A 27589-nucleotide genomic window follows, 5' to 3' on the forward strand; every position below is an offset into this window, starting at 1 on the left:
ATGATGCACAGTGGCAAATACCGGCAGATTAATATATTTATTTTAATTTGCCCCGCCAAACTTAGCCTTTTTTATCGTACCCACATGACCGCTTGAATTTATAAACTAAATAAAACTATAGGAAAATTATGAAATGTATTTTTATATAAATAATGAGTTTCGATGTTCATACTTAAGCTTGAAAAATAGCTGGCCCAATTTGGACACATTGTTGTCAGCAGATGGGGACACTGCTCCACCAACTCCCCCGACGCCACCGACCACAGCGCTACCCTTCTCCGAAGAGTCATCAATCTCCTCCTTAATGAGAGTGGGCGTTTCTCCCCCGTCCAACCGCTCCTTCTCCGCGCACTCCTTCTTCTTACCCTGCTCGGGCCCGAAGTCTGCGAATCCTGCGGGAAAAGCAGAGGAGCGTGTTCAAGTACATGGCAGAATCCGAAAACTTACTAAATGTAAAGAATGCGTTCCTCCACTGTGTGAAACCTCATACAAATACAAGTTCCTCATTAAATAGCATTCAAAGTGGAGCTACCGTTTTCCGGTCGTCACAAACCGTACCCTTTTAATACTCATCCAGATAAAGAAATAATTAATGCAAGGATGAATTTATGACGATTTTGGGGAAGCTTATTCATAAATATCCTTTCATGTCCAGTTTATTTCAGTGCGACAGATTGAGTAATTACTGAGGTACAACTCTACAAACTCGACCTTATGCAACAACAGTCGTACTTTGTCACTCTTGGTTTAAACAGACACCTCAGGCATTGGGAGCATTCAGATGCACATCGCTCGATGACCATTCGATCATGACGTCATGATCGCTCGGATCATGCATGCAACGGTACATAGTGTGGCTATCAATTATTTTCCTCCATTGCACTTCGTGGTCACGAATATTGCAGTAGGGGATTCTTCAGGTAGTCGCTAGATGTATTGTAACCCACCCTCCTGTAAATAGATTTGTCGATGTCGCCACTTGCGTCGCTAGCATTATAGCTATCCTAAAACCTCTGGAATATATTTTTATGGATTGTGTTATTATTTGCGACTTCCCTTATTTGAAGAGTCACTTAAAGGGCGTTAGAAGCAGTAATGAATTATAGGCAGCCTAATTTCCGGAAAATTTTAAAACAAAGTAATCTTTAAAGTGGCTGTCTAAGGAAAGTTTGGATGAGATAACTGGCGTAACAAGCGAATGAATGTGTTCTTTGCCCAATTGTTTCTCAGTTTCCAACTATTACGATCATATGAGATTTAAATCATGAATAGAATGGTTTGAGGTCCCATATGAGATCCTTGAGGTACTCACCTTGGCCCGCGTTAGGGCTAGGCGTGGTCTCCTTGCTCGGAGGCCCAGACCTCCTGTCCGCGTTCCGGGAGACGCCGGAACCGGCTGAGGTGGGGCTCGGGCTCTTCTTGAGGTAGTGAGGCCCTCCGCCTGGGATCACAACGCCGCCGCAAGGGTTCGACGAAGGGCTTCGCACGGCCGTGGGGCGGCGGAGGACCAGAGGGCGCTCGCAACCACCGTTGCCCCCGCAACCGCCCTTCCGCAAGGACCCCTGTGGAAACAAACAAATACATTTGTCACGTACATTTTCATTGAAGCATTCGATATTTGGTGCGATCGAAGAAAGATGAAGATGAAATGGATCGACCGAGTAGGTAACAAGGAGTGATAACTGCTTGACAAGAAGTGCTGCTAAGGAGTGATAGAAAAGAGAAGTATTCTAAAACCTCTAAGAAGGCAAATTTTAGGCGGTACTCACCAAATTTGCCAACAACTGAACATGTAATATACATCCGGCCGTGTCAAACTGCAACCCTTATATTAGTTCCGAGTTTTGCCACGAGAAAACTCTGAACAAGTAGTAAATAATCATTTCCGATTTTTTGTGCTGAAATCCATTTTAAAATTTACAGTAGGGCTTTTTTTTTACATATTTAAAAAAGGTAGTTTAACCGGTACGCTCATAACGAGTTTGGATTTTAGGAGGTACGCCGTACCGGCCCAACCACAGCACTGACTCTACACAACACCCAGGCATGGATCAGGCAGTCTGTTTAATAGGCCAAATCATGAGACATGATAGCTTGATGAAGAGAGTTGTGGAAGGAGAAGTGGACGGCATCAAAGTTAAGGGTGGCCCTGAATGAATTACATGCGACAAGTCCTACGGTAAGTCCATGATGAAATGTAAAAGTGATTCTATGAACTCCCGAGTCAACGAATTAAATCCTTGTATTGCTGACTCATAATGATTATGGACGTAGGACTAATATAAGGAAAAAGGTGTAGTTCATCTCTGTATCATAGATTAGTTGTTCATTTCTTTAGGAAAAGCTACTTCCGGTGGCCTTACCATGAACCTCGCGATCCGACAGTAATCGAAACTAAAAAAATTTAAATGCAGGCTCGGCTTAGCGACCCATCCGACGGACGGAGTGTTGCGCCTGAAGTGTGCTACACACAGTGCTGGGGTGGGGAAAAAATTTAGGCGGTACTCACCAAATTTGCCAACAACTGAACATGTAATATACATCCGGCCGCGATTGAAATGTCAAACTGCAACCCTTATATTAGTTCCAAGTTTTGCCACGAGAAAACTCTGAACAAGTAGTAAATAATCATTTCCGATTTTTTGTGCTGAAATCCATTTTAAAATTTACAGTAGGGCTTTTTTTTTACATATTTAAAAAAGGTAGTTTAACCGGTACGCTCATAACGAGTTTGGATTTTAGGAGGTACGCCGTACCGGCCCAACCACAGCACTGACTCTACACAACACCCAGGCATGGATCAGGCAGTCTGTATGAAGTCTCCGCCACCCCGGGGTTCTGATCCGGTCTCACGGAGTGGGAAGCTAGCGGTAATTTGACGTTTGGCGCTTTTTTAATTACCACGCCACCGAAAATAGCCCGCATTGGCCTTTTACATCGGGGTTTTCAACAATTTAACAATGACACATGCACGAACAAACGTTTCTCGAAAGGCCTCTGTATTTTTAACTACGGATTCTTAATTATGTTCACCGTATTGGTATTTTCATTATTCTAGGCTTGTCCCTCCAACTTTTTGTTCTCACGCGGACATGGAGAGTCTATGGTGATGAATACTATTGATTCCCCAACCCCATCTCTCTCATGTAAGCGCCGGCTTTATACAGCGAAATGGAGTATTTCTCGTTTCTGTCACGGTCTCTGCAGAGAGCGTTTTTTTAAACCACTAGTTATTTCCCACAAATGTAAAAAGCCCTTAAATGTCACAACGATCGAGTCATCTGGTTTACAGCAAAAAAGCCTCTCACCAACGACGTAATAGATTGAGCCATTTAGCTCTGAAATGTTTCTACGATAGTCAAACATGTAATCAACGCACTATCCGTTCCTCCTATGAGAAATATGTCTACCCTAGATTACCTGGACTTAGTTGATACCATTATTCAAAAGTAAAATTGAAAGCAAGTTCTTATCTCCTCGAGGAATTACACGACAAAAAGTATCCAAGATTACGATTAGTCGCATTATATGATATTGAAGCTAAGTAGCATGCATAATGCTGTCCTCTGTCAAACAGTTCCAAATTTATGAAAACAATGGAATTTCATTGTAAAATAATAGAGTTTAATAAATAATTCAAAGGTTATATCAAACTTATAGTATAACACATTCAAGAAATCACTAACTGTGTAGCCACGTTCAGTATACTTTGTAAAATTGCTATTACTCTTTCCTAAACATGATGTTATCATGATGTTAGTTCACAGGCTTCCGCAGAGTTGAATGGATTTTGAGAAATTTCGGGTTCCACCTGCGCATGTTGACAGTGGTTCCAAACAGTTTCGGTATCGTGTACCAAAGCAAAACATGAACCACATTGGAGATAATTACAACTTCACAGGAGGTATCGTGTTTTTCTATGAAAATATCGGAAGAGCCCACCTATCTAACAGCGTATTAAGGTAAGATTTTGCGTCAATTTTTTTGACACAAAATCTACACTGAGGTAATGAGGTTTCTGCCTCATGGAATGAATTTTGTTGCGTTATTAACCAACCATTTTTCGGCCATGTCAAAGAGGAAAAAAATGCTACTATCTTCATTTTGACGTGGGAGAAAAACGTGTAAATTTTATTTATAATGGTACTTGAGAGAAACTTCACTAAAGCTGCGAATGTTCAAACGGAATAGCGCATTCATTGCGTTTTATATTTGTCTCGCTATTTCCGTAAATTTTCACAAAATATTGCAGCAACTGATAATTTTTAATGCCATTCCACCAAAAATTCCGATTCATATCGTAAATAATAAATCGTAAAAAATAACATTTTATGGATAAACGAAGGTAGGAAAAATTTATTCAATATTCCCAGCGTTAAGGTTTTTTATGGTGAAGTACCATAAAAAATGCATCACCGGGACTTGAATTAAACCTGCAGTTACAGCACGTCAGTGGATCTGATTGCCTTTAAAACCCATCTCTCGATAATGTTTTGTGCCTTTAATCTCGCTTGGCGGTACTTATAATGGAAAAATCGATTTTCGGAACTCCGTTTCCATTACTGAGCCATAAAAAACAGGCTCTTTCCTTTCATCTCCCCTCATTCTGCCGTTAATTGCAAAACAGAATACAGCGACCCTTCGCCTTCTTGTTCAGAGCATAAATCCATTATTAAACCCGCATGTGTGGGTGATTAAAGCTTGAAACAAAAAAAACGATACGAGGTTCTGATTCTCTATTTGCAACTGAGATGTATTTTCAGATTCATTTTTCTATTGTTACAAACATTGGAAGCGGCATTAAGCTGTAAAGTAGTACCTTTCAATATCTTTTCAAGTGAAATGTTCAGAGGTGATTCATATTGTATTTGATGATAGGAAATCCTCAGTTCACAAATCATAACGCCATCTTTGGATCACAAAAACAGGTCTTCTCACAAGTTATTTCTCGCGATTTAAAACTGAAATTCGATTTATTTGATTCGACACCAATGTTCGGGCCACAAATTTTGCCCTCTTTTTCCCGATACAATAGCTGAATCATTAATATGGGCGTAATAGGCTGGTTTACATCATTAACCCTAATACGGGCAACATATTTTCTGACGTAATCGGGCAAGGTGAGTCCAATGGACTCTTTTAACTTATGCTTTTAATTTGAACTATTAAACAGTGAAAAATATTACTTTTCACATCAATTCGTAGTTATTTTGCACTATAGAATCATTTTACATAAAATTGATTATATTTTGTTTAACAAAAGTTTTACATTTCTTAATTATTTCATACATTGTCAATCAGCGAGTACAGTGGACTCTTATGACTAATTCTTTCTGTTTTCACTACATAAAACACAAAATATTTATCGTTCCATGTACATAGTGATAATTTTACATTATTTTGACAATTCAAACCAAATATTTGCAAAATGCACATTACTTTTTACATTTCGTGCAAACAGACTCACCTTGCCCGGATTTGTGGGAATTCAGGGAAAAAATTGTTTCTAAGTTACTTTAATTCCGGAAGAAGTTTGAATTACTCTAATGTATAGGAAATATGCAATTAGATGAAGTAAAAAATTTACAACATGCTGAGATTTCAATAACATAATAAAATTATCAAAAATGTGATGCGATGAGTCCAAGAGACTCACCTTGCCCGTATTAGGGTTAAATTGGCTGTAATAATGGTGAAATCAATTTTGACTTTTCCCCTGAGCTTCTAAAAAATAACAGCATGCGCATTATAACAAAATAAGGTAGCAGAAATTATCTTTTGGGGACGAGATTTTTTTCTATGCAGACCGTGCGTTTTTCCGTTTACAGACATGAAGGCCCATATCACCTTAGTAAATAATTCTCGGGTTTCTAGCAAAGGAAATTTGTGGCTATCATTTCAATGGAGCGCTCCCATTCTCCTCAGATCAGAAATTAAATCTGATTTTCGCAAAAACAAAACCTATCACCTTGTTGATACCGGGCTTTAATAGTCAAGAGGACGAATCAATCCCTCTCCGCAGGTCTTATTGTGCAATTTTTAGTGACTTATTACTCTTTTAAAACTTATGCTAACATCTTGCAGTTTTCAAAGTGCATTGAATAGACCATTATCGATATTTGCCAATATTTCAAGCACAAAAAAATTCATCACAGTATTATTCAGAGTATAAATTATCAATGAATATGGAAAATCACTATTTTGAAATTCTACCTGCTGACAAACCATGGTTGGGAAGGACCGGAATGGTAACTCATTAAATATGTTATGTCTCGTCTTTATGTTATCTGTTCTAATACTTCCACTTCTGCCAACAATCATTTTTCGTTTTGTATTTGAATAAATTGGATTGTCGTGTTTCAAAAAATAATCCAATAATAAAATTACCCGGATTTTACTCTGCATCAAGTATTACTTATTTTTATTTTATTTTATTCTCAAACCACCGGATACAGCTCCTATTGGCCATTTTATACCGGGGTATTCAACAAATGTAACAAGTAAACGTGCACGAACAACCATGCCCTGGACCGGGGAAACCTACCCAGGTGGGACTCGAACCCGCGACCTCTTGTTTGGCGGGCGAGGACGTTAACCCACCGCCACCGACAGTGGATTCGGGGGTCCCAGGGCGGGCCCCGCAAAGGTTACGCTCTCGAGGACCGGGAACCAAGTCCGAGACTTATACGCCCGTGCCTCTCGAGAGGGGGAGGACAGAGGAAGGTAAAAGGAATGGAGGCATCGCCGCGATAACAGCCCGACGACACCTCCAGGGGAAGGATAGGAAAGGAAGGGAGGGGACGAGGAGTCCCGCACCGTCACAAAGGCGGGCGGGCCCTACTAACAGCGAAACCAAGCTTACGCAATTAATATTCTACCAATCCTAGTAGATTTTCCTATGAGGAAGAAAAATCTATCGATCGAATCGGTAGATACCGCCACCGACAACGAAATAGAAAAATCGAAGGATAGGAATGCACCCCGTCAAACCCGCATGAGATGCTTACGAGAGCCCGAAGCTCGAACAACCACGCGGGCTTGATTCTTTATTCGAAACGCAGATGTAATTGATTTGCCCCACGAAATGTCCCCAAAGAACATCCTCCTGTGAAAATCGGGTCTGAAATGCGGTCTTTAACCTCCTGATCAAGATAAAAGGGATGGCGGTCGATGCTCCCCCCCAACACATAAGCATCCCGCATATCCTGTCGGATGGCTAAAGGCGGGCTGTAATTCCGCAGGATAATTAATTGCATCCCCTTTCTTGCGGAGAGGTATGGCGCTTGAAAAGATTATTGAATCTCTTCAAAACCATGAATTCATCGGGGCGGAAAAAAATCAGCGGTTACCTTTGCGGGGAGCTTAGCAATTAAATTGAACTACGGTTTACACCAGCTCGTCATCGATATAATGAATACTCTGATCTTATTGGAAATAATAAATTTTGCAATACTGTTAAATGTAGTAGCTGTTAAATTTTTTCCGCACCGATGAATGAATTTCGTTTGAGAAAATTTTTCATGAAAATTTCTCCACGACCAGGTATAATAAAGGTTTTATAGTTGCAATAGGAGGAAAGTCTATCATTATACGCCATTATTTGCATGGCCAACTGAGTCACCCATAGTGTTTCTAAATGTCCTAATCAGTGTTATCTGTAGTGGTTATAAAAAGGGTTAAGTTAAAAAAGGGCTTTATAAGTCAAAACTTGGAGTCGATATCAGAACTAGAATTTTTAAATCACTTAATCCATCAAATTCTCTAGCTATCATCAGTGAAATGTTTAACAATTGCCGCACAGAATAACGACTGCTTGCGATTTTGAAGACATTTAGGTGTTTCGCTACTGTGGTCGCCTTTAGTTTTCCTTTATAAATATTTCGATGCATTCGTTCCTACTGCTTTCTCAGAATGACCGGTGGCCACATGGCTTCACTGAGCGGTGACGTGACACTGTCAACCAGCATCAAAAGGAATTAAATCTTTAGGCAAAGCATAGTTTTGGATGGGTAAAAGTTTGAAATCATGTTTTAGAGATCATTCTCCTTTATTACTTTTATTAAACTTGCATATTACCGACTGTAGGCGTTCACATTGAAATTACGATTCGCGCCCATCTCTTTTGGCAAGTTTGGTATTATTTCTACCAGGTTTAAACTTAAACTAATAGATGGATTATGCTAACAAAACATTAAGCAGTAAACATTTGAAAACAAAATAGGGCGCAGTTTTCCATCTAGAGTCTCATGTGAATGGTAGGGTGTACTCGCAGGGGTGCCGACTTACAAAAAATATTGGGGGGGCCCAAATCGGGGATCTTGGCCCGAGAAATTTTATAAGCAGTGAGTTTTAAGTTTTTTAAGCATTTTAGAAGAGATATATGATCAACATTAGAGCCCTGATAACTCGAATCTCGATATCTGGACACTGCGAGGAAAATCGACAAGCCTGACACATTTTTCCTCACACCCATAACGAACTTTTGAGGGGGCTCGGGCCCCCTCAGGCCCCATGGAGTCGGCGCCACTGGGGTGCAGCCATGTGGCTACGGTGGGCGGTAATCGGTTAAGTTTCACAGATTGGGCTGGAAGGTCCCGAGGTATATGCAACTATATAAGCAAAAATGTAAGTCAAGTCACATAATAGGCAAGGATACAATGGGTGATATAATTACAGCGACACGAAATTCATCTTTTCGACAAATAATCCATAATTATGGCATGGACCCTTGGGACACAAAGCCTTGGATTAACTCACCTAAGTGTCCTCATACTTCAATCTATTTAAAAAGGCTCCTGGTGAAGTCAAGGAGATTATATATCAGAGTAAGTAGCACAGGATAAATAAGAATTATCGACCAGACCAACTGAAAAGAACCAAAACGGTAAATAATTAAATTACTTAAATGGAGAGTTTAATCATTCTCCAGGGAATGCTTATGCTTCACCAAGGAATTTATTTTGGGAAAGCTTATTTCAAGGGACGAATGAGAATTATGGACGTGAGTATTTCAAAATTTCGAACTCAAATGATAGAACAGTTTCAGGGTTTTAATGGTGAAAGCAAATATTTATAAAATTCTGGGAGAAATATTGAATTTTTTGCGAGAAAGGGGCGATAGCAGGATTTCAAGAATTTATGACGGAAAAAGTTAAAATTTGAAACTTGAAATTTTGTGCAGTTAAATTATTTTAACAGCGAGGGTAGTATTTTATAATATAGTACCTTGTGAAGCAGAGGAATATGTTCGGATAAGTGGTGCGAATATAAGAATAAAATAGAACTTTTGACAATAGCAGATGATGAAATAAAATTCAGCAGGAAATTTCAATTAACGGTGAGTGAAATATTTACAATGTTCTTGATATTACGAAGGAATTTATTCCCCGAAAGTGGTGCACAATTATGTTAAGCAAACTCTGATGAGGGAAAATAAGTATTTAAAATAAAAAAAACACGAGTGAAATTATTTTAACGCCGACTTTAAACATTATAACTAAACTACTTTGTCCTAATGGCCACTACTTCTTCGAATAAGAATTCTGAATTAAAAATATTTGTAACTGCCGTGAAAAGAATTAAAATGATTTATTTTGCATGGTTAAACTTTCAACTGCTTGAGTAATAAATTCTTAAAACCCTCGGAACACGTCGGTATCGTTATTAACACTTTCTTTTTGCTATAAACATAGGAAACATTCGTTTTTGCTGCTAAAATAATTCAACTGCTGTGTTTGTTGAAATTGATATTTTATATCTGTGTACGTATATAATTTTGTATTATGGTGGCCACTCTTCTCTCGGATTAAATTCGGTAGCATAAAACAGCTTAAAAATAATTTATCTGTACTTGAAAACGTCGTATCTATCATGCGGACATTAATGTCTTACAAAAAATCATAGGCTTCAGTTGGTCCATTGGAAATATTTTAGCTCACTATACTCTTTACTAGTTCTATATTTTTTGAAATTTAAATTCTCACAGATAGAAGTTTTAGCAGGTTACAGAAACGAATAAAGAGCTGAGTCACTCAATCTTCGGATTGACGAATTGCGATTACTATTTTAGATTTCAGTTTTCATTTTCTCGTAACGAGATCCTCATTAATCCTTTGTCCGATATAGTATCCGAATTAATTTTCTTTACCATATCACAATTTAAATTCTCCATTTAATGTATATTACTGCCGAATTTTTTATTTTAAACGATTCAACTGTTGCCTTATGCACGTTCTTATTTTTCCTGTGATTTCTAATTTCTGAGATTAAATCCTATCCTTCGCCAGAAAAATATGAAAACGTCAACCTTACAGTTGAAATAATTTTACAATTTTTTCTCGTAATTTTATCCTTCTAAATAAAACTCACAGCTTCTCAAAGGTAATTTATCGATTAGACACTACTGATTTTTCCCCAAATAAATAATAACATTAATTTTTGAGGAAAGCTGGGAATGTTTGAACTTGCTCCTACACCAATCTAACTACATTTTTCTCGGATTTGGTAATTAGCCTTTTAAGAGCTGAACAATCAACAATAGAAACATTTTTTCTCTAGCATAAAATAAGAGTTTCAGATATTAAAAAAAAAACACCGTCAGTCCGCTGCTGATGTATGTATGAAAGGAATAAGTATACATTTGCTAAGGTCAATTCATAAATTATATTTCTTGCTCAAATAGAAAAAAGATAACCGTTTTACTTTTATTGATTTTCCTTTTTTCAACTTCGCCTTCCCAACTGTCACGCTCCGATAAACTTCATTAACGATAATAGCATCGTTAGTTACATAGTTACTATTATCGTTTTCTCCAAGATAATCTTAAGTCGCGTCATTAAGAACTTCATACCTATTTTTGAGTTGGGTAAATAGAATGTGTATGATGTATCAGCACTACACTTTCTGGTAATTTTCTTGAACAATTTTGTCACCACTCAGCTTTTCTTGCTATGCCACTAACTTTACAGGATGCTACTTCTTGCGCTAATATCCTCTGGGAAAGAACACGAAAGAGCAAAGAGAAAAAATATGTACAGGGTGAGATTTAAAGAGACATTTAGCTTCATGTCAAATAAGAACGGGAAAAAATAACGTTGAAGAAGACACGAAATGCTAACCACTATTGATTTATGTTATTCAATTGGGCATAAGAAAGTTGAGGTGGGGCATGGTTGGTCATTTAAATTTGTAAAATCGGGGATCAAGAAAAAGAAGCGATTAATAAGATGAAAATATCTTCTTTGGATTATTCTTGTACAAGTAAAATATCTTATGTAAGTGAAGTTTTAATTGTCAAGTCAAATGAGGTCCAAAGTTCACTGTAACACGTTATATAAATAATTGAATAATTTCTTGGGTGCATTAATTTTTGTTAAGTCTTAAAAGTTTATGCTTCAGTTTATTAATAAGGTTAGCATTCATAAAGTTTAGTTTATTTTAGATGAACACGGTACCATAATTTTTGTAATCGTTAACAAAATTGATCAAAGAAAAATGAAAGGTGAATCGCGTTAGTTCAAAACGATTACTCAATAGTATTCTCGTAACAAGAGATCAAAATATAATAGATATGAAAAAGCTAAAACAAAGAATGATGCTATGAAAACAAAAAACAAAAAGTTAATCAGTGAAGGCCAAGAGTCAATTCTCGCTAATAAAATTCATGTCAATTTTTTTACTAGCTCTAAAATTAACTGTAGCACATTATCAAAATAATTTAAGAATGTGCTCTAAATCATTAACTTAAAAAGTTTTCTCTTTTTCGTAGACCCATTTTTTGTTGGTAAATTTGATTAGGATTGCATCACACGTGAAATCACTACGCCAAATGCATTTTAAGTGAATATGGTTAAATATTTTACTCTAAATATAAAGAACCTCAATGGCGGAAAATTTACTTAAAGTGAAAACATTTTCATACATTATATAACCCTGTAAAACATTAATATTTTCGGAAAACCTTCTTGAGGAATGTTGTCAAATTATTCGTCGATGAAATAAAGTATTAAATCAAATTCACATATCAAATTGTCCTAAGAAAATAGGTAATCCAACCTTTTTCTTTTAGTGACATTGCTTGGTGATGAGAATATCTATTGAAAGTATATCTATTACACTCAATATGGTGATGACTGGACCAAAAATCAATTCGCATTAAATACGAGTTTAAATTTGAATTTGAATTTATGTCATCACAATTCTCTAGAGATGGGAATAAGGCGCTGTTCCAAAATTAACTCAAGCATAGTTAATTAGGATGGAACGGACACCAGATAATTGCCGTATAGGTAAGGGAATGGAAGTATAGATTTGATAAACAGGAAGAAGTGAAAGAAAAGTCATGTTGACAAATATGATTTCAGTATTGTCTACAATGATTGAGTATTTTCAGAGAATTTTAGTGAGTAAATCAGCTGGAATAGAGTGCTATCAAATTATGAATATCATGTATTGCGACAAGTGTTGGATGGTGTGAAAAGGAAATGTGAAGGTATTAACAAGCAATAAAATATACTTAAAATTCTCACAATTAATTCGCCTGTATGAAAATGTGCATTAAAGACGACGGTATTTTGCTCTTCTTTATTACTAATACTAACTGTAAATTTTTTCGGAAGAATACCATTTTGGATTTTTCCATAAAATTACCATAAAACATCAACTGAAATTCTGAGAATAATTTTCATTATTTTTGTATAAAATACAATGAAATCATTTAATACTAATTTTTTCTAATATTTTCTTTATATATGCTGAGGCACTAATATTTATAATAAAAAAATTGTTAAGGCAAGGTAATGGTATTTGATCTGGTAAATAAGAAACATTCTTTTTATGTAATAACCTCTTTTACCGTTTCATATAATTGTCAATTACGTTGCTTGTTACCAAAACAAATAAACAGACGTTGATAGTTTAATATAATATTTTTAAATTCCAAATCATCACGAAATGGAGATTTTTCTCATATTCTCCCTCAGTCATTTCAACTGTAAGCATTTCCCTCTTTAAAACATCATCCCATGTTTACCTCCAGTATAAAAAAATATGCCTATATCGCGCAAGCATTTAAGACCTAAAAAAAAGAGCAGGCCCAAACGGATTCATGTGCATGGAAATAAGTCTGGCGAGATGACTATGCACGCTGCGTTAAAACAACTGCACGCCAATGAAATCATCAAATTATATTCTTGTTCTGTCATCGGTTTTAGTTCGGTATTCAGTCACGGCGGAAAAACACATGGATTTGTTGACCTTTTTCTTCCTTATTCTGTTTTGTTCCCTTCCAGCAAAGTTTGAAATTTAAATAAAAAAAATATAGCCAGAATACATTTAAAGGCCGCAACTTAATGGCTATTTTATTTGAAGCACATTAGGTTTAATGTTTCTTTAACGCTGTTAGCAAATATGGTTTATTTATATCCATCCTACCTCGAATCTATTGAAGACTTTTAAAACAAATATGATCGCATCACTGGTCCATAACGTCATTTCTTCAGCTATAATAGTTAGCAAGTGAATTAATCAGGTTTTCAGGGCATATTTCGTAGGGCTGAGAGATACTTTTACCTCAAAAAATATAATACCTTATTTTCAAAGGTTTAGTTTTTTATAGTTTCATTCGAAGATTAGGAATTAGTTATTTACATGTACATGAATACGTTTGGAACTTATATAGAAAAACGATCCTTAATTAACACAATGCACAAATAAATATATTGAAACTGAAAAAATAACATGTAAGATGGACACAATTCCTGCCATTTAATTTGAAATAATTAATATTTAATTATTGTGTTAAATTCATTAAAAAGTGGTATTAATATAATGAAAAAAATAGACTAAATCTGGATATCGTCACCTTGAAAAAATGTAAATGTCTTGTTGTTATTTTAATCCTCTGATAAGTTCTAGATAATAGCTATTTGAGTGCAATAGAAGAGATTAAAATTTTATGGCCAACTTCCTACAAGTTACTTTTCGTATCTACCATTGATTCCGTAACAATTGAAAAAACAATTAAAATTCATTTGTTGTTGTTCTTAGCAACCACTAGTGCATTCGATGTGCTTCGCAACGTCTGCTATTGAAATATAAGTCGTCTACTTGAGTAAACCCTGTAAGTGTGCAAGACAAATTTTTTCGTCTACTCCTCGCCAACCTAACTGCCACAGGTAAGTTGTAGCTTGTAGCTATTTGAGTGCTATAGAAGTAATAAAGGTTTTATTAACGTCAACTTCATAAAAGCAGATCCCCTGCTAACATCGGTGACTTCCATTTGGAAATTGGTGACAAGCCATAGAGTCGAAATAAAATTACTTTTTTATTTTTTTATTTCTGCAGCTATAGCTTTTAAATAAGTAAACGTATAGATAAAATTAGTAGAAAAACGTATTCTATTTTCGAAAACTCATAGTTTCTCTAAATACACCTACCTTCTTCACTTTTAGTGCTTGTTCGAAACTTACCTTCAATGTGATCAAAACACATTAAGCTAAACAACTTTAGTTAGTTTAAACATATTAAATTACCTGGCATCATTAGTATCGTAGTATTGTAATACCTTTCTTCTTTACCCTTAGTGATTTCTTGCTCAATATGAGCCGATAACTTCCGAACACAACCCAGTGTCATCTGGGGCACTAATTCTTTAATTATTAAAGGGACTTTGTAATTTATTTGAAAGTCAGATATTGCTGATTGGTTTTAAGCATTGCTGCATATTGTTAAGAGCATTAACATGCCAATAAGATATCTGTGATAGATTTCCTATCAGTATGATTTAAAAAGTAAGGTTCAAAAGTTTTTACATTTGCTTTGACAGCCAAAAGTTTGCAGTACTTCTGAAAGGAAGCGAGTTATTTTGAAACTATAAATTATAATAATATAGTTAAAAATATTAATGAGTTGAATAATGTCCATCTGGTACGTTACTTACTTACATATAGGCCATAGAAAATATGCTTTAAAACCTAATTTTCAAAAAATTACTCTAATCAATGATACAAGATTTTGATTTTTGAAACTTTGAAAGTAGAAGCCTACGCCAAAAAACACTCATATCTCTTTTCCATTTATGTTGAGAAATTTTTTCCGAAAGCTGAACAGAATGTCACTGAGAAATCATGGAATCAGAAGCTCGCATTGGAGGCTTTTAAGAACCCGAAATATGAATAACCACAAGGGACTGATTCTTTATCTGTAGCGCGGATGTAATCAGTTTCGCCGATACAAGGTCCGCAGAAAAAAATCAAAATGGCTGTTCGAAACTTATCTTCGTTGGGGTCAAAATAGATTTATCTACCCGGATGACTAATAAAACACATATCTTATTCATTTTATTTACATTTAACATACCGGATTGATATTATTTTATTTCAAAACATCTCGCTTTATTTCAGAAGTATTGCAAGCTTTCGGTGGTCAAAGTATGTAAGTTTTAAATCACTTTTTAACCGTAATTTTTAAAACGTATTTATAGGAAATCGTTCACTGATATCAGATTGAATTTTTTTACGCTATTAAAATTCGCAGTATTATATAAGTTGTGGAATACGGGTGGTTTTGAGCATAGAACGGAAACGAACATGTTTCTTAGGCTTAGGACCCATGCACGATGCATTTATGGTCCCGTGAACGCGTTTACCGACGAGGACTGCGAGTTTCCTTCCATTTGCATATAAATGGGAGCGGCGGACAGATGCCCTGACTTTATCTCCCCGAAACTCAGGGAAACCAGGATGCCGGTAACGTGGGAACTGATTAATATACCAACATGTCCGCGTTGTGTACCGAAATTATTTTTTTTGGCTCACGGAAAGAAATTACTTGGACACCAGCTCATTCTCTCAGAGAAACTTAGCAATGATCTACCATAATATAGTTTTATTCTTACTATCTTTTTATAATAATAGCAATACCAAATCATAATTGGTACCTTAGTTTTACTTGCTCTTTAAATGTTGACTGAGAAAGTAAATGCGATTGATTAATTATAAATAGATTTTTTTATTTACACATTTCAATTTTTATGGCTACGAAATGAAAATATCTTTTTCAGAAAATTCTTCTGGAATATTCTGTTTTTGCGTACGCCGTTCATGCTATTTCCACAAGTCCCTAATGTGATAACATCAATATAATAATTTTATGGCATGCATGCAAAAAATAATATATATCTGGAGTACCAAGCAAATTTTTGAAACACTATATTTTACAGATTTCAATTTACAAATTTGTGCTGTTAATAACAACGTCATACCCCTCTAGATGTCAATGAATGTAGGATAGAAATATCTTTCTATCCTACATTCATTTATCATTTTGGATAAAAAGCTTAAGCCAGCTACAATTCTTTGTTTAAAATGTCATGTTTAGTAAGGTCTAATACAGCGAGTGTTACAGGAAGTTTTGTTCATACAAATATTATTGTAAATATGATAAAAAACATGGCTCTATATTTTTTCAAACTCTATCGTAATGAATAATTATACATGGATACAATGAAATTGGTGCCCGATATATGCACAATGCACATATTGAAATGGGAAGGTACTTTAGTAAGGTAATCTTGGTTGTTACTTGAAAAAAAAAGTCTATCGAAATGTTATTAGACTTGTGGTTGTGCACGATTCAGAGACATGGGATATTATATATGCGGAAAAAGAATTACCTAAAGTATGGAAAAGTAAAATTTCGGGAAGGGTGCTGACGAAGGAAGGAAGATATATCAAGGAGGACATATATCTAGGAGGCAGAAGTTGGAAAAAAGGGCCTAGGTAAAGATAGTTGGACGACGAAGAGGATAATTTGATGAGGATTGGAGCTCGAAATTCCCTTAAAAATGAAATTTTGGAATTTTCGATAGCAATCTTTCCTAAAATATGCTATTAGCAATAGAATCTCGTCCATAAAACTTTAAGAGAATCAGTTAATATTTCCGCGTGTCAAACAAAAACCCTTAAAATACTTGCAGAAAGTGGGCGAAAATCATGGACGTTAGTCCAAATTAGCATCCTTGAAAATCCTTATATCATTAATGACTAAATTTTAAGAAATATGGTGTAATAAGATATGTTTATCACTCATTGTTCAAATTTTAAGGATGATATGTGACCAAACAATTCTCATTTTTAATTTCCAAATCAAATTTTCCTATTTTGGAATTGATAGAATAAATGTATACATTTCTCTGTCGATAATTAACTTTGTATGTGAACTGAAACAGATAGTTCGATGTGGTGTATACTATTGTGTTGGATTGTTTACTGCTCTAATGACACCGTAAAATTGCGTCTGTGAGGTATGTAAAGTTTTGGGATGGATGTTTGGCACAAGGAATGAAGATGGACAGCGAAAAATAGCGGTATAGAGACTACTCAAGAAACAAAATTAAAAAAAAAAGTTGCATGTATTTATTCCGACAAAAAACTATCACAGAATTGAAGTAAATTTGAAATAAATTTTTTTTCCGACGGATCAAAAAACGAGAAAAAAATTGGTCATAATTTAATGAAATTTGTACGTAATTTGCTATCCTTACAACTCGTTGCTTAGATTTTGAGGATGGAACGTGACGAAACAATGTGCACTTTGAATTTCCAAATAAAATGTTCCTATTTTCGAATAGATAGAATGAATGTATGAATTTCTTTGTCGATACTTGCTGCTTTTGAGAACTCAAACACAATATTGATATTTAGCGCTCTTAAACAGAGACACGCAACGCAGGTATAAAATAGTAAAAAACGTACACTGGTGAATTAAAATTTGTTGGATGGAAAGAGCAAGTTTGAAGAAGAAAAATACTCTGTAATTAACATAAAATCACAAAATATTTATTGTTATAATTTAATGAACCCCACAACCAATTTCTCAGAAAATATGCCGCTCAAATGATCACAGAGGCCAAGGTCCTATTAAGGTGTGGCACCAAGGAATAGGGTGGAAGAACAACTCACTTGCGGTCCGAAGAGCGACGCAGTGGCGGAGTTAGGCTGTGCCGACGCCCTCCTGCGGCCAAACGGCTGTGCAACACCGCCATGCAGCGGAAGGAGGACCAGGGAGTGTCTGCGGCGATAGCATAGGCAGGTCACGGCGGCGACGGTCACCAAGAAGAGAGTGGTACCCAGAAGTATGCCAACGAGTGCCGGAGTGGTCACTGCCGAAAGAGAAAAAAATGGACTCGATTTTAGAAATCGACGGGCTTTAAGCATAGAAGGACACAAGCATTTCACAAAGTTTTTAAAGTATCATTTAAGTCTGCTCTTCTTATTTGAATACTCATTAAAAATGGCTATAATTTGGCCACTGACAGAAAAATTAAACGCAAATGCGATCAAAACTAAATATTACTAAATAGGTAGGCATTTCATTCTATGTTTACCTTTTAATATCTCACGAAAAGAAAAATAAAAAATACTGATTCTCTATAAAATTATTTCTATGAAAAAATAATAGAATGTTTTCGGTAGAATTCCAAATGTTATTGTGCCATGATGTTATCATTGAGTTTTAGCAGTAATTTCAATATTTAACGCTCTTAAAATAGAAACTCGGTACTGAGGCATTAAATAGTATTTATACTTTTGCAAAAAGCGTACACTGGTTAATTAAAAGTTATTTGACGGAGAGAGCAAGTTTGGAGATCAAAAAACACTCTGTAATTAAAATAAAATGGCAAAATATTTTTTATTGAAACTTAAATAAACCACAACAGATATCTGGGAAAATATATCGTTAAACTTCTCTACGATCAGTTTTAATTGAAGTAATGGTGTTAAATATGGAGGAGTACAGGTCATGACATCTAGAAGTGTATGTGATATCAAACAATTAATGGAGATGTGCAATCAGCAGAAATTTGACTTTGTTTGGAGAGTTTTCATGGCGAGCAAGGATAAAACGGAGGGCTTTTTGAGTCCATCAGTACGATCAGCGAACTATGGTGAAAGAAATTTTGTAATAGGAGGAAGCAAATTGGAAATTCAATTCACCACACTGAAAATTATTCGTGCAATCTTCAGAGTATAAAAATTTATATTACAGCTCGCTATCCCAAGTTTTAGGAGGAGCGGAAAATATTTGATTACCTTTCTCTGAAGATTGCACGAGTAATTTCCAAAGTGCTGAATTTCCAATTTGCTTCCTCTCAATCTGGAAAAAAAATCAAAATTTGGATGCACTTAAAGGTCATCATTTATTATTATTTAGGTTTTATGGAACTAGTCGGGAAGAGTAAAAATTGGCAACCAACCGATCATATATGTATCGGAAGTCTCCATTTTCACAGGCTGTAGTAGATATAAATACAGCGATATAATGGACATATTTCAATCAATCTGTTGAATATATTTTATTGAATAATTATTCATTCTAAAGGAATACTTATTTTCACTCATTATTAATGGCATTAATAGTCGGTGAAAATAGAAAATTTCAAACGACTGATTACAAAAAATTACCAAGTCCTTGACTGGTAACGCAGAATTGTAATTAAAAAGTCATTACTAATTTCCCAAAAGCAATTTTATTCACACGACCTGTTTCATTACCTTTATTGTATGACGATAGTACGAAATGTAAAGAAATAGTGCAGAGAATAAAGGTTGTGGAAAATTACTAGTAAGCTGTATTTTTAAATATGGTAGAATCCTGAGATTAAGCCTTAATCAACGTCCTAACATGTATCGCATTAAACTCAACCAAGTACACTGACATGGAATACATATGAAGTGCGAATTGAGTCAGTTTCGATCCGATTTTCGCCTAAGCCGTTATGATTTTTTCCGACCACACGGTTTATCACGCAACTTTACAATGTTTAATTAGGTCTACATTTGAGACTTTTATTCTCACACAGCTACCATGCTTGCAAACGCCAGAAAAATACGACGGAAGGTATTTTGGGGTGTGAGTTGGTGTGTGTCTATTCAATTATCAGAAATCGTAAGCTTATTTATATAAAAATAAATGCTACTTTAAAAAATAATGATTTAATCAACAAATTATTTGTTAAGGATTGATTGATTTTCAATAAGCAAACAATGCAAAAAAACATTTTATGCCATCTACAACTTTGAAAACAAATGAAAACTGTAGTTTTGCAAATAACAGGACTAAAAACCTGTGGATAACTGAATTCTTTTGTCAATGGTGAGTTATTTTGTGCTCCCAATGATTAGAAACAATAACAGACAATATTTTTGGAATTTTCATTCCAAAGTTTCAAATTAAAATGAGTCGCTCGAACCTAGAATTTCCAAAATTATTCTGAAGATAAGATTTTTGCCGGGAAAACAATTAATATGAGCGAAATAATCACGTAACAAATGGTACAAAATAATGGCACCAATTTCGGAAACTACTTTGGATTGGATTAAAATATTAATCCCGAGAAACAAAAGCTCCTGGGCATAAAATCAGATGTAATGAATAAAACTCGCTTTTGGAGTGACACCGAGTTAAATCGAAACACGAAAACCCATTTCCTCGCATAATTTTCCCTTCGATGCAAATGAAGCGGTAGTTTTTTTTCGAGTTTGTTACGCGATGCTGGATGCATTTGTTCATTGTCCTGGCGAAACATTTGAGGCTATATTTATCTCTGTCCGAATAGCGGGGGTGACCTTAGTTGAGTGTTGCTATACAGGGGGAAAATTTCTAGGAACAACGGTTTAATTTTGTTGTTTTGAATTCAAATTGCGGCGCTAACAAATGCGTTCGTTGTTTTTATTATGGGCTGTGTCATTTTATTTTAATTTGTGAAAGAGTTTGAAAAATAAAGGTTAAAAATTCATTTTTAACCTTTATTATTCAATCCATCGCTAAACTCTCAACGCCGCAATCCATTTTCTGGGAAAAAATGTCGTTAAAATTCTCTTCCAGCAGGAGTAATTAGAGTATTTTAATTAAATTTTGAATAATATAGGCCATGACATCCAGCAATTTATATCATATAAAGCCTGTTTACCTGGAAGCCTATTTAAAAAAATTTTAATCTTACGAAAAAATGGCGGACTATGGATGATTTTTTGGTGAAAATTAACTTGGACCAAATTAAAAAGAACACTCGAATTGAATCGAATCGAATTTCAATTGTTCATAGTCACGGGGAGAATTCTGAGGCGATATTCATTGCTGTCTACATAGCGGTGGTACCTCATTCAAGCGTTGCTCTAGAAATAAAGTCTTTTGAAGAAACGGTTTAATTTCGGCAGTTCCGAATTCAACTCACGGCGCTAACGAATTCACCCTTTGCCAAGCATATAAACATTACTCTTAATGTATATCAAATTCGAGTCTGAGAGAATGACCTCATTGATCTGAGTTTGATGCGCAATGCTAGATGCACCTGCTCGCGGTCCCGGGTAGAAATATGAAGGCCGGATTCCAGAACCTAACTCAATCTGTAGTCCTCATTCTACCTCGGTGTTAAATTTATATTTCTATTCCATCTAAAATACATATTTAATGAATTTCGATGTTGTATCTGAATGAACAACTTCAATTTTTTCGAGTTCAAGCGCAGTGCTTCATTCATTTGTTCATTGTCACGGGGAGAATTCTGAGGCGATATTCATTGCTGTCTATATAGCGGTGGCGCCGCACTCGAGCGTTGCTCTACAAGGGAAAGTCTTTTGAAGCAACGGTTTAATTTCGGGAGTTCCGAATTCAACTCGCGGCGCTAACGAATTCACCCTTTGCCAAGCGCGCGGCAATTTCCACGCTCCGCGAATCAAGTTATCCCGGAAGCATTCCTTCAGTACTAACGACTTCCGGAGACCCACTGTACGGACCCTCGGCTAGGCCATTTCGGGGTAATGGATTTCTGCGGAGGGTCATCCATTCCCATTGAAACCGTACAAGCGCTGGTGCTCCCCGATGCGTACCCTACCCACAAGGAATACATTTTAGGACACCACCGCAGTCTTGTGAGCGGTGAACCAAAGTTCCCTACGATGAACTTTAGGCGCAGATTATCATTGAACCATTGTGAAGTTACTCTAACATTACGTAGCATTGAGTACTCACAAAGGCATTTAAAGGTATTAAGCGCTCTTCAAAGATGTTGTTTTCGTTTATTTGGGGATTAATTCCATTGAGAAATTAACTTTCAAATAAACGTTTAAAAATAAATTCTGACCTAAAAGATTTTCAAAGAAAGTTTTGAGGAAAAATAGCTGTGCTAAGACTCGATGGCTTAAGCTGTTTTTCGTTAATTTAGCATACCACCGCGAACTTGCATGCGGTGAATCAAAGCTCCCTACGATGTACTTAATGCGCGGATTATAATAGAACCATTGTGAAGTTACTCTAACATTACGTAACGTTGACCATTCACAATGGGTACATTTTAAGATACCACGATAAAGTTCCCCACGACGAAGGTAATGCACGTATTATCATCGAGCCATTGTGTAGTTACTCTATTATAATGTAGCGTTCCCTACCCACAAGGGCTACGTTTTGGGATACCACCGCAAACTGGCGTGCGGTGGACCAAAGTTCCCTACCGTAGAACAGTTGTGAAGTTCTGTAAACGTAATCCTCACTCTCACTCATCAATTTAGCCCAAAATTTACTTTCGATAGGAGAGTGTAGAAATCACCCCAGACGAAGCTTTAGACGTGTGCATTTCACTCTTTCAGAGTAGTGTAGTGTAAATCGAAACTTGAAGCTTTTACGTGGTGGAAGAGCTTCATATTAGTAATGAAAAACACTTTGTTACTTCCACAAAATTCACACAGTTTCTATTTTATTACCGGTTTCGGCCAATACACCATTTTCAAATACATACAATATATGTTGGGGGCAGGTATATATATATAGTGGTTGTTAATGTGGGGGGTGGGGGGATCGTGTCAGAGGGAAGAATGAATAGATACAGTTTTCAAAGGTTGCATAACGCGTTGTTTGCATTAGGAGATTTCAGGATAACCTATGGCCCCGGCTTCAAAATCTATTGTTAGGGTAGCGTTCTAATTTTTGGAAACGAGAAGGCTGTGATGAATGAAAATAAAGTGTAAAAAACTGTGAATTTTGTGGAAGTAACAAAGTGTTTTTCATTATTAATAGTGTAGTGTAGTATAGTAGAGTATTATATTAATAGTAGATCCTCTATCTGGGTCAAACACCGCATCGAAGATTTGGCGTGTCAAAAGGCTACACCCAAGTTTTGATACCGAGGCAATTCTCTCAGTAGTCCTACTCTCTGATATCTAAACCATTACACGCCTCCCCGGTTTTACATGTTCATAAGTGATCCAATGACGTCTTGGCAAAATTAGCATTGCCGGAATGCACTTTCCTTAACTTTTTTTAGAAGTGAAATATTATTCTGTGTATACTAATACAAGTTAATATTTAAATTTTATTACAATTTTTTGTTTTGGTTACGAATGCATGTATTAGAAATTTTGAAGCAAAAAAGATGATTTGAGTGTTATTTGACTATTAAGTCTTTTGTTAACCAGTGCCGGAAAGGCGTTCCAGCGTGTTCCGGCACATGACACCACTGATGTGATCAGGTGTGCTCAGAAAATTGCGTATTTTTGGTTTCATAAACAGTTGACAGTACGACGTCCAGCGGATAAAGTGGAAAGCTCGGTTGGAACCATATTAGAGCATTTGATTTATGTGAAAGCAAGAAAAGTACTTGAAAATATTTTACAGAATTGTTTCGCTTCTTTTAGCGGAGTTTTGTGACAATCTGTAGTCGTTGACTCGATTTTTTCAATGGGGAAATATTTTGCTTACATTTTAATGGTCGTCATCCTGTCTGCATGTTCAATGAATATTGCTCATAGCCCCAATATTAATTCATCCGAACTTTAGTTTTCTCTTTTCATACAACATGATTTTTTTGCTAGAGCGAGCGGTCGAAGAAAGTATTTAATACCAAAATTATCCTATGCTGAAAATTATGAGACATAAAGTATGCGTTTAAAATGTTTTTCCATCAGGTTGGAAAAATCGTAGGACTTGGTTTTATTCAACTACGTATTATTGGACCGACTCACGTAAAGTAATACGAAGTAATACGTAAAACAAGAAATATTTCAAAATTAGTCACCAAAGTAAGAAGTTTTGGCGACATGTTTTTCTGAAAAGATTTACTATGATAACATGTGATCAATAATCCCTTCATTAAAATTTAATTTTTGAGAAGTTTATTTAAAGAAAAAAATCAAAATTTCAAACATTTAAGGATATTACGCGGTATACGAAGCTCTTGCTTTCCTGCAGTTCACTTCAGGATAAAATTTTAAATAAAACTTTAAAAGTAAATTCTGATCTGAAAGATATTCGAAGAAAGTTCTGAGGAAGAATACATGTGCTGAGACTCCTGCTCGACGACTTAGCTCCTTTTTGTGAAATAACTATGAGGAAACAAACTCAGTGTTGTACTAAGAGTTTGTTTGGTGGGTACAAAAAGGAGAAGGCGAAGGACAGCAAACTTCTTATATCAAAATCTATTATACTCGCTGATCCACGTAATATTTTAGGCTTCTCAATAAATCAATAATGGAATTTTCCGAAGGCTTTAACTTGTTTTCCCTTATAATCGTCGCCATGGTAACTAAGCTACTTGTGTTCATAAATATTTGCCAAGAAAGGCCTGAGAAAGATAAGAATGAAAAATACAAAAGAAAAGCAGAACGAGCAAAAATCGCAAGAAAGCATGAAAAGATTTTGGCGATAATTACTGTTTCGAAAATCACATGTTTGCATGGCCACTGCTAGGTTACTTGTTGGAGTTCTGAGTTGAATCGATGGATATATGAAAAGGATTGGTCACAGAATATTGACTAAGGAAACCAGAAATAACTAAAAACGGTGAGTATTTTAAAGAAAGCCATCTTAAACAGTCTCTTTTCCGTTTTCTGGTCACATATAGATGTGGCCTTTGGTTTTAATGCTTAATGATGCAATAAAACGACGCGACGGTTTTATCACTGAGTATCACTTTTAATAAAATATGCATATAAATAGTAAATAACAATCGTAAATATGCGTGGATTTTTGAAAGATTTATTTACTTTCATTTACTTTAATTCCTGAGGCCTCCCAGCAAAAAATATCTATATTTAATTCAGGAAACCTTTTAATATTGTATTATCTGTTTAATACGCTTTACACAAAAAATGGCCCAATAAAAAACGTGGACGAATGTTTTACCGTGGTTAGCTGTCATGATGGAATACATTCCTAATTGAATGAGAGACTTACAAATTTAATTTATACTAAAGGAGAAACGAATGGACGCACGTTTGCTATAGCCTCAGCAAATACTGTATGCACCTGTGTATGAACTAAGCATATATTAAAAATAATAAGCATAAAAGCTTGCAAATATTAACAGAGCAGCCTTGATGAAGTTTCTTAGTAAATGTTGATGTAGTTCGTGTACGGACAAAATATCAACAGCAAGTAGGATACGGGAGGCTTTAATAGAAAGGATGGTGTATGCACAGTCAGAAGGAAACCTACAGGTCTAAACTTTCCTTACGATAACTCACGGTTTTTGAAACTAGCGGGTACGGTAAGGTATGCGCAAAATTCAATATAATTTGAGCATTCCTTTAAAGTTTCCGTTTTGGACGCGGTATTACAAGCAAACGGTATATTTTTCATTTCTGTTTCAGTGCACTCGCGAAGAAATATGTGGAGTAAAAAAAAAATATATATAGAGAAAAATATGCAGAATCAAAAGCTTCATTTTTCGCAGTCGTTTAAATCCCGCAAAGGAGCATGGGAAAAGTTGAATGAAAATTAATTAATTCAACAGTTATAGTGATTATATGGAGATATATGTTTTAGATCTAATGCAAAGTGAGGAGATTACTGGTAGATCAGGAAAAATTGTGTAGAACTTTGAATGATATTTGTAAAAGAGAATGCGAAATGAGTTTTGGCCACTGAAAATTTCAAAATATTCGCGTCTATCTGTTCCTATAGACTAACAGCTCTAATAAATATGATGTCAGCATTTTACGTTTAGAAATTCCGAATTTTAACAGCTTGTTAAGGCGATGCTTGTATGAGATTACGAAAAATACGTATTCATGTTAAAGTATCCATATTTTTAAATATAATTTGTGTAGTGCTTGTTATAAAATAAGAATCACGATTAAAATTTAACTTATGCTAGTCATTTTATTACTTATTAATTTAATGGCAGAAACACGTAGCTCAAGTTGAACCGAATTAGGTACATTAATTATTGCTAAGGTCGGGTCGAAATATGAAAAAGTTTTACATTAAAAATATAAAGATAGATAATCCGCATTCTGTACATAATAATTTGCCTTTTCAGCATCAATGGTTGTTTACATTTACGCTAAAAAAGTTTAGTTTGCATATGCAGGTTTAGTTTTTTTTGTTTTGAATCGAACTGCCGCGGACTACCTCCTAAAAAGATACCTAAATCGAGTAGAGGGCTATTTGAAATCAATCGGCGATCCAAGATGGGTTATGGAGAATAATTTTTATTGCAGAGATTGATAAAATATCATGAAAAATTTTGAAAATGATTTACATAAATTTTACACCCAATAGTTAAAATATTGCAGGTTTTTTGCAATATTGATTGACGGCGTAATCTTTGAACAAACCATATTTCTGCGCGTATCATTAGCAATCCATAAATAACGCTCGTCTACGTTATATTTCAACTAAAACGACACTGTAAAGCGATTCACTAACGAATACATTTCTATCGGCTCGCGTTCTCTATGAACCCGCCTCTAACAGTAATGAGACAGATGTATTTCCTGCGCTGAAAAATAGCCTCGCATTTCAGTCTAAGACATCAGAAGAAACTCATCCCAATACGTTTCAATACAAAATTGTGAAAAAAAATCCTTCCGACAAATAAAATACATATTTCGCTTTGGAACGCGATGCTTCATTATTTTGATTTCTCCGTTGCCCCGCATTCCGTCACCACCACCTCTTCGCCTTCATTTTTTTCTTCCTACTAAGGTTAGGCAAACGACGGGCAGTCTCTCATGGGGGATTACACACACGGGTGTTTAAGGGTCGCGTACCTCGGACCCAGGAGATGTTCCGTGGACATGCTCACTCATGCATAAAAAAAACTCGCTGGCACACAATCGTATAAAGAACGGAATGTCCTCGTCCTGCGCCTTTAGAAGCCGCGTTGGGAAAGGGTTCATGAATATTAACGAGGAAAGGTCTGGAGGAGAGGGGAAAAGTCCGGAATAAAGAGAGAGCGAGAGAATTTTGTGAAAAGGTGCAGAGGAAAGAAGCACAAACGCTGAGAGAAGATGTGGAAGATACAAAGAAAGAGAGGGTCACGGATATTTAATACAGGATCTTCGTCGGTAATAGCGATCTAAGGCGTGCATGCATACAATGCGTGCATACAATGAATTCCATGGATGGCGTGGTACGCGCGATCTAAGTGTGTCCCTAGATTAGTCTTCGATGCCTACACAACCTCGCATGAAATTTTAACGCAAATCACAAAAGCCAATGATAAGAAGTAAGAAATAACAGTAACTCCTAGATCGTGTATAGTTCACTCATATGCTCTCTAAATGATCGATCAAAAATTGATTTCTAA

At 35.7% G+C, this 27589-nt stretch overlaps 1 protein-coding gene across 2 annotated transcripts in view; it reads right to left on the reverse strand.

Annotated features, from left to right (window-relative positions):
- Window positions 1-27589, reverse strand: part of LOC124166577 (synaptotagmin-11) — a 586809-nt gene that overhangs the window by 14227 nt on the left and 544993 nt on the right. For both annotated transcript variants that reach the window (XM_046544143.1, XM_046544144.1), the window contains exons 2-4: window positions 17961-18160; window positions 1313-1562; window positions 173-392 (exon numbers count right to left, since the gene is read on the reverse strand). In XM_046544143.1, coding sequence (XP_046400099.1) covers window positions 173-392; window positions 1313-1562; window positions 17961-18160 — 670 coding nt within the window. The remainder of the gene's footprint in view (window positions 1-172; window positions 393-1312; window positions 1563-17960; window positions 18161-27589) is intronic.

The sequence above is a fragment of the Ischnura elegans genome, chromosome 10, assembly GCF_921293095.1.
Source record: "Ischnura elegans chromosome 10, ioIscEleg1.1, whole genome shotgun sequence".
NCBI lineage: Eukaryota > Metazoa > Arthropoda > Insecta > Odonata > Coenagrionidae > Ischnura > Ischnura elegans.